At 36.2% G+C, this 12,378-nt stretch overlaps 1 protein-coding gene across 2 annotated transcripts in view; it reads right to left on the minus strand.

Annotated features, from left to right (window-relative positions):
• Nucleotides 1-1,662: 1,662 nt before the first annotated feature.
• The window catches only part of LOC131076721 (proline-rich receptor-like protein kinase PERK1), a 38,780-nt gene continuing 28,064 nt past the window's right edge, over nt 1,663-12,378 (minus strand). Inside the window, exons 7-9 of one of the 2 annotated variants that reach the window (XM_058014030.2) lie at nt 2,698-2,859; nt 2,208-2,615; nt 1,663-1,844 (exon numbers count right to left, since the gene is read on the minus strand). In XM_058014030.2, the coding sequence (XP_057870013.1) occupies nt 2,250-2,615; nt 2,698-2,859 (528 nt within the window). In that variant the 3' untranslated portion in view covers nt 1,663-1,844; nt 2,208-2,249. Of the gene's footprint in view, nt 1,845-2,207; nt 2,616-2,697; nt 2,860-12,378 lie in introns of those variants that run through there. The other variant, XR_009113479.2, reaches the window with a different exon arrangement.

The following is a 12,378-nucleotide window of genomic DNA, read 5'->3' on the forward strand; positions in this document are numbered from 1 at the left end:
ATCCATCGCACACTTGCTTGCTTATATTCCAAGCCGTAAAGGGGTTCACTAGGGATCAGGCCAGGGAGAACTTGGCCCTCCAATCTGGCAGATTCCCTAACGGTGTTTGTAAGACTGCCTATCCTTCACAAATTCACACATCAAAATATCAAGGTGAACAAGTTTCAGACTGCAAGAATCACCCACATCAGTTCCATGAATTACATTATCACTTACACACATTTCACACTCAGAGATATCACGTCCGTTCTCATGGCAGTCAAATTCACATGTCAGAAATATAGAAAATTTTCATAGCATTGGCAAATGCTTTTCTGACTACTTGATAAAAGCTTCTGCATCAAAATCAGAGCTAAGAACCCATGCGTTTAATTCATTTCTCTTCCTCAATTATTTGAATATTTAATTTCTGAAATTCTCGATGATCAATCCCAGCTCTATTAATAGATTTAATTAAAGAAAATCATTTATTTTCTTTACAAGACTTCATTAATAAAGCCTTATAACCTACGTTACCCCAAGTTTCCGGGACGGGGGGATGGGGAGACGAGTTTCCGGGACGGCAAATTTTTTTGCCAAATTTGGGGACGGGGGGGGACGGCAAAGGGGACGGCTATATAAAATATAGGGAAAATTTAAAATATATAGGAAAATTCTAAATGTTCATATGAAAACATGGATAAAGCATGCATCTATACATTATATTCATATGAAAACATGGATATAGCATGTGTATGATACTATGAAAACATTTTAGAATGCAAACATCGAACACACAACATTATCAATAGACTCAATACTCAATATGCACTCATAATTCAGAATTTCAATTCATTCACATTGTCAATATGCATATCATAATAGATATTAAAGAAATAACATACATGATGGAGCCTAATCAGACTCGGAGGTTAAATTTTCACTACTTCCATCAGCGCAGTTTCCCCCAATATTTTTCGACGGGGGTTTGGGGGCAGCGCCCCCAAGTTGGGGTCAAGGGGCATCGCCCCTTGCACGCTCCCTGTCGCGATACAGGGCGGGGTGGAGGGGCAGCACCCCGCGAGGCCAAAAATACTTTTATTATTTTATTGGCAAAAAACCCTTCATGAGATATTTCACTCCCTCAATTACGCAAAAAACATCATTAAACAAAAATGAAAATACGACTTTTTTTATTTTAATATTTTTTCCTAGCCTTAGAAGTGGGGGACGTCCAGCCGTCTCCGGGACGGCTGGGACGTCCCCAATCCGTCCCCAACTGTCCCCGGGACGTACGGACGTCCCCCACAGCTAGGGAAGCCGTCCCCCCGTTTCGGGGACGTCCCCTCAAAATTCTGGCAATTTGGGGACGGGGGGGGGGGGACGTCCCCTGGCCGTCCCCAAGTCCCCGAAATGTCCCCGGGACTGGGACGGGGGTTTTCAGGTAGGGGATGCGTCCCCAGGTTTCGTAGCTTATAACCACTTCAGGTTTAACATCAGCTGTTACAAACGATAGAAGAAAATAACATTAGGCCAGGGAATATGATAATGATCACTGACAAGAACCAAGAATATGTACAAGCAGCTTACGTACCTAGGTGCATGAAATTTATGCGTTAGTTTCAACTTAACCTGAGAAAAGTGCACAGTGAATAAAGATGGGCCCTGATGCATTACCATACATATCAGGCAACTAAGAATTTTATTATTGTTTAGTTTTGTTGCTACTCTCAATTGAATACAATCGAGTGATTGAAAAATAGATGATAAAGTTACAAACAATGATATCAATGCTCAGGGGGAAGACTCCCGCAGTTAAGGGCTGATAAAAAATTGCAGAAGAACAGCCTCCTCCTTCACATTCTCTGCATCATCACCATTTCAATAAGATGAAGAGTATAACAGGTCAGCTAAAGAACAACCATGCACATTTTGGTAACTTGATAAACTACTTCACCAAAACTTCCACTAGACCGGTGCAACTTAATAACTCCAATTAGTTGCTATTGCAATTCTTCTTAATCTGAAATTACTGCTAAAAGCAAATATTTTAAACATTGTCATTTTAGGTACAGACAACTGCATCACCCTAATTAGTTGCTGCTATAATTCGGTTATACTGAAATTACTGCTTACAAGAAATTTTCTAAATGATGTTTTTTCAATCCCACTTAGAGAACCAACAAAATAAGAAAGTGGTTTAAAAAGCTAAACTTATATATACATACCTGAGTTCAACCAAACCAATAGGTGAAATGATGCCCAATAATTTACCAATTGTCATCCAGGAGAGAACGAGGCCTATTAATAGCCTGTATTTCAAGTTCCCCAACACTTTTGTGTTCATCATATGGACCAAACAATGGCAAATGAGATTCTGCCATTGTATATCTTGAGGGTCTGCTTTCATTCACATTGCTTCGTTGGAGCTCACTGTTAGAAACAGAAGGATTGAGGATGTATTCATCAGTGCGAAAACTGTAACCAGTATCCAATTCTTGATCACCAAAAGCCATCATACGAAATGTCCTGACAAATGATGAAAGTTCGGGATAATCATATTGACCACTATGGCCTGGTTTCACACCATTATTCAGGTCATGGTCTCCAGAATCACCTTCCAATGCCCGAACCACCTTGAGATAAATAATAAAGAGGGAAGCAATGAATAAATAATAATCACATGCTATCATAAAAACTGTTTTATTGCTTACTCACCTGTCCCATCCGTGGGCGCCTTTGAGCAGAGTGACAAATGCATGCAGCTGCAACTTTTAACATACGGAACATCTTATCCCTATCAAAATTATTTTCTAGCTCATGATCAGCTAGACCTTCAAAGTTTCCATCGTCAAGTGCATGGTCCAATAGAGGCCGAGCCTGTTAAATTCACAGAGCACATTAGCAAAGCAGAGCAAGAAAAGGGATAAAATAACACTCTAAAGCACAAAATATGATGTCCACAAAATTACAAGTCAGACTTCTTATCAGAAAAATCTTGCCAAAATCTCAACGACCAAATTCATCCTGATGGACATGGAAACCCACATATAAAAGGTTAGCAGAAGTTGACTCTTTTGGGATAGACTATATAGACAATATTGCATGGATTTTGAGGGTTTTACAAAGCATGTTGTGAATTGAATTGCCCATTTCTTTACTGATTTATCTTGCCTCCATGGATACACCTTTGTGGCTGATTATGTGGTCCCTATTATGATAATTGTTGTTGTTCTTGAGGGCAAAGCTCAGATTTGAGAGAGATTTGAGAGCAAATTTATATTAGCTATGAATTCCATTGGCTGCATATCAGTTCCGCGTTAGAGGAATTCTGAAATGAACAGCACAAAGCTTAATTTTCTCCATCAAAACACTGAGTCTGCCCCATAGGGATAGCTAATTGGCACGGTGGGGCCAGCAGGTTGGAGACTGCCCTTGACATTGGCTAGTTGGCTAATCTGGTGGGCTTAGATTGGTGCAAAATTCTGGGTGAGATTTATAATCATTTTATACTTTATTTACATTTCAATCACTTTTCTTGTAGATTTGAGTGCGCACGATTTTGAACAATGGGTTAAGAGACTCACAGTGCTATCTTAGGCAAATCTAGAATATCTCTTATTTCTTAACCTCTTTTTCTTCCTTAGATATTGGAATGGATAGTGATAAGTAGGCATACCATGAAATGGGAAAAAAGGGAAGAAGTATAGATAGAATGTGGAACTTTTTCACATTTTTTTTGTGTTTAACTGGTCATCTTTGTAGCTGGTCAGAGCTATAATAGAGGATAAAATATATGATTGGAAAAATAAAATTTTAGGAATGCAACTCATGTTTGTACGTCATGGAACTGTTGTCGTGAAAAGGTTGTTATGGATGGTTCTATCCAATTTCCATCCCTTACGGCTAAATTGGATAAATAGATGCATTGGAAGTTTCAGCTGACTAAAAATCCATTAACCGCCAATTAAACAAGGCCTTAAAGGCTGTAGTGTATGTGCTTTTTATAATCAAAAGCATGACTATCCATTGAAGACTTATAAATGTGATAGAAAATGAAATCATCTTACATTCAAGTTGTTATTGCTTGCAAAACACAAACTTCTTTAAGAAAACCAGGGATCCTCTTCTTAGTTAATACCCAGAAGTCTTTAAGTCTTGATTTGGATCCTTGACATGGTTGCCATTGTCATTTCAGGATCCATTTTCTTCTATTCTTTGATCAATGAAAAACTTTATCTTCCTATGCTTGGCCCAAAAACATTTTATTTGAGAAGTTTGAGAGCTCCGAGATCTTCAACCTACTTTCCATCTGAGAAGTCAAAGAAGTCTAGGCTTTAAGAAAATTTATTAATGCGTCATTCTTAAAATTCCCTTGGATATCGATTATCTTTGGACCCAAAAAAGTAATTACCCATGATATAGTGTTTAAGTAGGGAAATATCTTTGTTTATAGCCAGATGTGATGCAAACAAGACCAGGGAACCTTATCAGACTGGCCAGCCACACAGACAAAGCAACACCAAATTCATAGAGGATAGAACAATGAACAACAATCTAAATATTATTCAATTTTAAAAACAACCACAATTATTACAACATCATCAGGACTTATAATTCACTTTCTCAATTCATTATTTCTTCCTCAATTCTACATCCTTTCTGACTAATATATGCTACAGGCTCCTTTTTATGAAATGATTTAGGGCAAGCTTTGGGACTTTCACATTAAATTATAAGCATTAAATTAAAGCTCAACTTTCGAAAATAATTCAGGTAGCCTTTGAAAAATCAAGTTTTCATAACAAGATTATAGGATTTAACTATTTCTTCTTTCTATAAATTTCACAGGTCTATGTGGGAAAAACCATTAGGATGAAAGAGGAAATTATCTTGATGAATATAACCCCACTTATGATCATCAACAAAAGGCATATAAGGGGGCAAATATAACTTGGAGGACAAAGATACTTATAGCCCGATTGAGGTTTAAGTCACATCATCTTCAATGTGGAACAAGTTAGATGGAAGAGGCTTAAAGAAGAACGAGAGGAAAGAGTCTGTATCTTTTGCAGGACTGGTGTAGTTGAATTAAAGAAGAAATTTGTTCTAGAGTGCAAAGCATTCTATAGAATTCAGGCCATTTATGTTGCTTTAGTGCAAGATTTGTTTAAAGAGAAGGTTGGGAAAATAGGGGAGCTCATCATCAAGCTGTTAGCAATCAGTTAGCAAGTCAGAAAGCTAAAGCAGCACAGTCTACCCATAGGCTATCTTTGACCTCATGGACATAAAAATTCTTCTATTTTATTCCATAATGCCTTAACTTGCTTAACTTTCACCTTTGGGATTCCTTTTATGTTTAATATGCTAGGGTTAACTTTTCTAATCTATGGTTTCATTTTGTTTTTCACAAGCATATATTGCTTTTATATATCCCCAAGAAAAATATTTAAACAAACTCCATTTAAATACACGATTACATTGAGAGAGAGAGGGGGGATGAATCAGTATAATACTATTTTCTACTTTTTCAAACTTAATACCATAAGCATATCAAGTTCACAATATCAATAACATAAGATGCAACAATTATGCAACACAAGTAGAACACGTGATTTATGTGGAAACTCTTACAAGACAAAACCACGACAAAATGTTGCTTATATAAAATCATCTTTACAAACTTTGCAAGCACCAACCCACAAGAGACACCAATCCTCTCAATTTGTAGGCACCAACCTACTAGAGGCACCAATCCCTGCAACTAAGCACCAACTTAGCAAGAGATACCAATCACTCCTTCAGGAAGCACCAACTTCCAAAACAAAACTAGGTATGATGGATATATCTAAATCCATAAAAAATATTCTTCATGATTAATATATCTTCTATTGATTTCTCGTCCTTGAATGATCTTTATTAATTCTTCAATGGTCATAACACTTCAACATGTCTCGAGTATCCTTAACCAAATACTCAATTCACTTCATTCTTCTATATCTGTGTATAAATCTCTTTTATATCTGCATATATTCCTCTTTTATACTGCATATATTCCTCTTTATATCTGCATATACTTTTCTTACGACTCTGCCATAAATGTATGTGCCTCTCTCATAAGTCTGCCTTGATCATATATATATCAGTTCTCTTCTTTATACAAGACTGCTGGTGTACATATGATATAATCTTCTAACCTTCACACTCTATTCTTCTTCATAAGTCATACCCACAGCTTGTATCTCAATGTCTTCATAAAAAAAGATGCAACTCTTAGGAAAGCGACAACCCTTAAAATGGGTATGTTCTTTGATCACAAACTTCTACATACTAAAAACTGCCTTTGATCACTTTATTTATCTTCAAATATTTATTGTGATCTTTATATATATTTTATTTTCATCACACACTTCACATATTTCTTATGCTAATATATATCTTCATATTTCTATGAAGAGATGCGATCCTTCTTAAAGTAGATGACCACTTGAATAATCACGACTTCTCCTTACCAATCTCTGCCCTTTCATAACAGATCGCAGCTTTTTTTTAAACTAAATTATAATAACTTGTCTTTTCCTTATGAAATGAAATTGTTGTTATTAATTTCTGCCTTAAACATAATCACTGCTTTATATCATTTATTAAATCACTGCTCCCCAAACATCAATCACAATTTCTTTCTGCATATTATAAATGCATCACTATCTTTTAATTGTAATCTACAGCACTGCCCTGTAGATATTAATTATTGATTGCTTCTTTTTGTCAATTATCTTTATTGCTGTCTTTAATCAATATATAATCCTTCCACTTCTATTAATATATCTTCAATAAGGAAATGCTGCATTCTCTACTCTTCTCTTATGTATCACTGCTATATCATCTTTTCTTCAAAGCTGATCACCCACAGTCTTTCAGTCGGCCACATCTACTCCATTTTTGCTGTCCTTTAAAACTGATCACACTATATTAGTTGGCCTTATCAAACCAATATCTTGGTGTTCTCTTTAAGAGTAGTTGGCCACCTCTAGAGTCTTCAAACAGCGGATCCAGTTTGTCTTATAAAACTGATCTAAGTTGCCTTAGATGTGCCAATGAATGACAATTCTCTTCTTGCATTCTATGACAACTTTTACACCTTGCTACTTTGACATCAACGACAATCTTTCCAACAATTTCCTCATTCTTCCTTTGACATCAATGACAATTAATTCCAACAATCTCCTTATTCTTCCATTGACATCAATGACAATCAATTCCAACACTAGCAACTCCCTGAACTCTTTGCGAAGCTCTATGGTGGCTGAGTCTTTGGGCTTTTCGCTCATCTTAAAAAACTTTTTACCACACATGGGTCAGCTCTACTACTTTTATCCACCCAACTATCTTTATTTATGTGTTGCAAACTGTAGTCTTGATTTTAATATTTAAGGCCAAGCTCTTTACCTTATTAACAAACAGACCCACTTGTATTCCACTTGTGCCACAACCTGGTTGAAGCATTTGACCCACTGAACTCATTTCTACTTGCCAGCTTCTTTTTTATTTTCCTGACTAATAAGATGGCATCATCTAATTGCAGGTCCCTCACCTAGCCATTTGCCCAGCCAATTGAGCTCCTCTTTACTTATATTCCTCTTCAAATGTTTAAATTGTTCCACCGGCCATTGATATTAGAACATCAACAGATCTTTATGCCCTTTTAGCCTTGAAAACCTTTGACAGCATCCATGAGTAATTCAATGAACCTGATCTACAACTCATGAAACATTTTACCAAAAAGATCACTAAAATGTTGAAATAAAGCAGGAGGCCATCAGATTAGAAGAATCCACTGTAGTTGTGTGTTCCTTCCAGAGATGGTTTCACAATCATATAGATAGCATTTTACATGTCTATGAGTCTACAGTTAATTTGAAATTTAAACTTGTGGAATTTCTGTTGCCAACATATAAGAGATAGCATGCACTTCGAGCTTTATGGAAGGCTCTCTAGAATGTATTTGTACCTTACTCCTTTTGATGTGGCTGCCTTGTAAATCTTGCAGGCCACAGCTGTCACAACTTTTTAGCTCCCTTCCTATGACATGGCCACACTTCATCAGTTTATACCTGCAAATTAGCCATATCAACATGGCCCCATGGGTTTTTTTATCTATCAATGGCAAGCTCCAATAATAATGGCTGCGGGCTTTTCTCCCTGAATATAGGTCTGCAAAGCTTATAACCTCTATTTACGTGCTCTGAAAACTGTATAAGCCTGCATTTACAATGCATATGGCATTGCATCTAGAGCATGGCATGAAACTTGGAAAGATGCAGCTTTGTATTGCTTCCCTATGCACAACAAGAAAAAATGCAAACCCGGTAAACTATTAAACAAGTGGGTTGGTTATAAATCCAATTTAGTGACCAAGCATGATACTACAATAGCATTAGAAAACATCAATTGTGATTGCGGAGGCAGATCAAACTATCTCAAACCTACTGGAGCTCTTCTTACATCGGTAAATCTGGGCTCCAATTGCATTCACTTGGACAAATAATCTGGATATCTCCTTCATACTACAACAATCCATGCAAGTATTCATTATATTTAATCGTCAGCCCAATATCTTTGAAAAGATTTATCAAACAGCCAACAAAGCCATCGAGAGTCTACAACCTTGCTCGCCTCATGGATTTCTTTGTTATTTATATTAAACTTTCACAAACTAATCTAAAACTCAAAAAAATATATTCTCAAGTCTGAAACATATCACTGTAACCCTCCTCAATGTTTTAACATTCACTGCCAAATTCATGGTCAACAATCAATTGAACGTCAGTGCCACATTAACACATTTAGTTGGAAGATCCACAAGATTCACTGCAAAAAGTTAAAACTTGAGTGTGATTGGATTCCAATGATAAAGATGGGGATGATTCTAATCACAAACCTTTTGAGAAGTTGTCTTACAGAGATACACTTGGAGGGAAAGATTTGGAAGTTCCAGATTTTGCTCTAAACCTCCTCAACATTTTAACATTCACTGCCTACTTCATGGCCAACAATCAATTGAATGTCAGTGCCACATTAACACATTTGTTTGTAAAGTCCACAAGATTCGCTACAAAAAGTTAAAACTTGAGTTTTAATATGGAGTGTGATAGGATTCCAATGGTAAAGATGGGGATGATTCTAGTAACAAACCTTTTGAAAAGTTGTCTTACAGAGACACACTTGGAGGGAAAGATTTGAGGGTTCCTGATTTTGCTCTATTTGAAACTTGGCAAATTGATGGAATTGGAAGGGGCAGCTATGTCTAAATAAAGTGAGGAATAGATATGACTAATGATGTAAAAAGAGAAGAAAAGAAGCTAAAAGGTATAGTGGCATATTTTGTTTGCCTAGATAATAAATTTTTGCCTTCTAGAAATATCTTTGATGACTAGTTGAGCAGTGTTAGGGGAAGAAAATTGAAAATATATGTAAGTTTGCAAAATGATTCAAAAAGAATTGATGTAATTTTTTCAAGACACATAATATGTAGGAAAAGGTGATTAAAAAAGAATATGGTAATTTGGGTCAATCTATATTAAGGGCTGTTCCTTGGTCTATGGAGTCTAAACCAGAAAGCAGTTTTGGCTAGTTCTACTCCTAGATGGTTGGAAATTAAAAGTTTGGTTCCTCGGCTGTGGATATTTATCCCGCAGCTTTTGAAGCCTCTCAGGGAGATTATGTAATTTGAGGAAACTAAGGTTACACTCCTGCATCTCAATGCAAGAGTGTCAATCTCTTTAGCCCTAGTAGTTGAGGTCCCTAGTATCTTAGTTATTTAAATTTAAGAGAGAACTATTCCTGTGAAATTGAACTGTAGGGGAGTCTAAATTCCTTTTTTTTGTGTGGAAAAAATGGTCATGAGAAAATATTGTCCAAAAATCAAAAACCCCTCTTAGAACTATGAGTAGTGAAAACATAGATGGTAAGAATGGAGGGATTGAAATTGTTAGTAGCGAAATTGATGTTAGAGTCAATGAAGTTGTTCCATTGGATAAGGGTAGAGTGGTTATTATGGGAGATGGTCTGGTGGACAATTGTCCTACTACTATTTTTAATGGTTTAACCATGTCTTGAAGACTAGTATCTCTACTGTTCATATTAGTATGAAAAATTTGGAACCTAGGAACAGTACCCTGTGCTTGAGGAAGAATATATTGTCATTCCGACCGTTCAAACTAGTATAAAAATGAATGATGAGTTAGTTGCCTTTAAACCCCAAGACAAGAGGGCTAGGAAGAATGCTCAGCAATGAAAGTTTGAGAGCCAAAGCAGAGTTAGAAAAAGCTAAAGGCAACAAAGCTCCCCATGAGCTGCTACAGATAGAAGCTTCTTCTAAAAAGGAACAACAATCCAGTACAGTTTTAACCAATAATTTAAAAGGCAAAAGGCCATTTAGATTGTGCTGACCACCTATTTTCTGATGATAGTTTATAAACTTATTATTGAAGAGAACAAAAAAAGAAAGAAAGAAAGCAAGCAGGAAATAAGTGATCAAAAAATAGTAAGAAAGGGAAGGAGGAAAAATGCCAAAATGTTTTGATAGATTGTACAAAAATCATAAGCCTTTGGTTTCTCCAAATTCTTATAAATGATTATAAACTGCTCTAATCAAAATGTTAGGGGATTAGAATCTCGTTTCGGAAAATATATCCTTAGATCCTATTTTACAATGAAGCCTAATTTGGATTTTCTTTGTTTGCAAGAAGTTAAGGCTGTGGGATTCCAATCTTAGTCAGTCTTAAAAATTGTTTGAAGAAATTGTGTTCTTCTCTACCCAGCATGTAAAAGGAAAGGGTGGGGCTCCCATTTTAGTCAGGCCAAGTGGGTCCCTTTTGTGGTTAATAGTGGGCTTTCTTCCTGTAGCGGAGTGGTTTGCGTAATCCTTGAGAACAATGGTTTTAGATTTGGCTGGTTTGCGTAATCCTTGAGAACAATGGTTTTAGATTTGGCTGGTTTGCGTAATCCTTGAGAACAATGGTTTTAGATTTGGCTTATGCTTTATTTATGATCCAATTTTCCAAATCATTGTAGAAATAGATGTGTTTTATAGAATTGAATGGCTCTTCCTCTCTACAATATCCCTTGGATCTTTGGTGGGGAATTCTACATGGTGGAGTAAAGAAAGATAAATTGGATGGTAGGAATATTACTTAATGAGTTATTTTTTGGTCTTGAATGAAAAAATTTCACAATCTCTTAGATCCTCTTGAGAAAAAAAGTCAAGTAATAAGAACTTGGTGCAATAATCAAATTGCTAGAAAAAGAGTATACTCTAGACTTGACAAATTTTATGCTAATAAAAAGGTACTCTGCTTTGTGTCTAGCAGTGATAATAATCTTGTGCAGGTGTATCCCTCCACTATGTCCAATCATTCCCCTATTGAAGCTTCTCTTAGGTTCCTAAACAAACCCCAAGAGGATCCTGATTTGAAGGATCTTATGTTCAAGTTAAATGTTTCTCTTTCAAAGGATAGAGATTGTCTTGAGAGAATTTTTTTGTGAGAGACATTATCAACTCTTTGTTTTGTGATAGTTATGTTGTGAAATAATGGGATAGCTTGGTTACTGCTTGGAAAATTCTATGGAAAATTGTTGGAAGAAAAAGGCTCCTGATTGAAAGAACATTGACAATGTTTGGAGAAGCTTTTAGGTTTAGAAATTGTGATGTAGAATAAAATTGATGATAAGTGTAATATCATGTTGATGGTGTTTTTATGCACTATGCAACACAGAATAAAATACTAAGTATTCTATCCTCTCTTGAATAAAGACCCAAATGCTAAGCTGCATGATCAAGTGGAACAACTCCAAGGTTCTCGAATGTCAGATCTTGACGTGCTCTTGGATAGACTCAGTTGTATATGATGTGATATTGCTGGTTTCACAAGGTGTACTTACGTTGAATGCTTGAATGTTCAAATGATGCTGGAATGTGGGATTAACTTGATTTGAAAAAGAAAAAAAAAAGGAAAACAGGATAAGGGTTTAGAAGGCTATTCTAACTTTACGAATGTAAAAGCAAAGGACAATCTTTGGTGGAATTCAACTAAGTCTTGCTTCGACATGCTATGAACGTCTCCACAAGGCTAGTGCAATCTAAGGATAGCTTTATGATTTTCAAATCATCACCACAAGCATAGGCACTATCAAGTTGATGCATATCAATGAAGAAATGATAATTGAAGTTAAGCTTGGCTAAGATGGATCCAATTGACCACGCAAGGCACTTTACCATCGGCAAGGTGTTAGTAGTATGGATATACGAATTTCACCATTGATCATACACAGTCTTCCATTCATCTAAACAACATGAAAATCAAATTGAGAAGTAGAGACCATGCAAATTGTTGAATC

Source organism: Cryptomeria japonica, chromosome 10, assembly GCF_030272615.1.
Source record: "Cryptomeria japonica chromosome 10, Sugi_1.0, whole genome shotgun sequence".
Classification (NCBI taxonomy): Eukaryota; Viridiplantae; Streptophyta; class Pinopsida; order Cupressales; family Cupressaceae; genus Cryptomeria; species Cryptomeria japonica.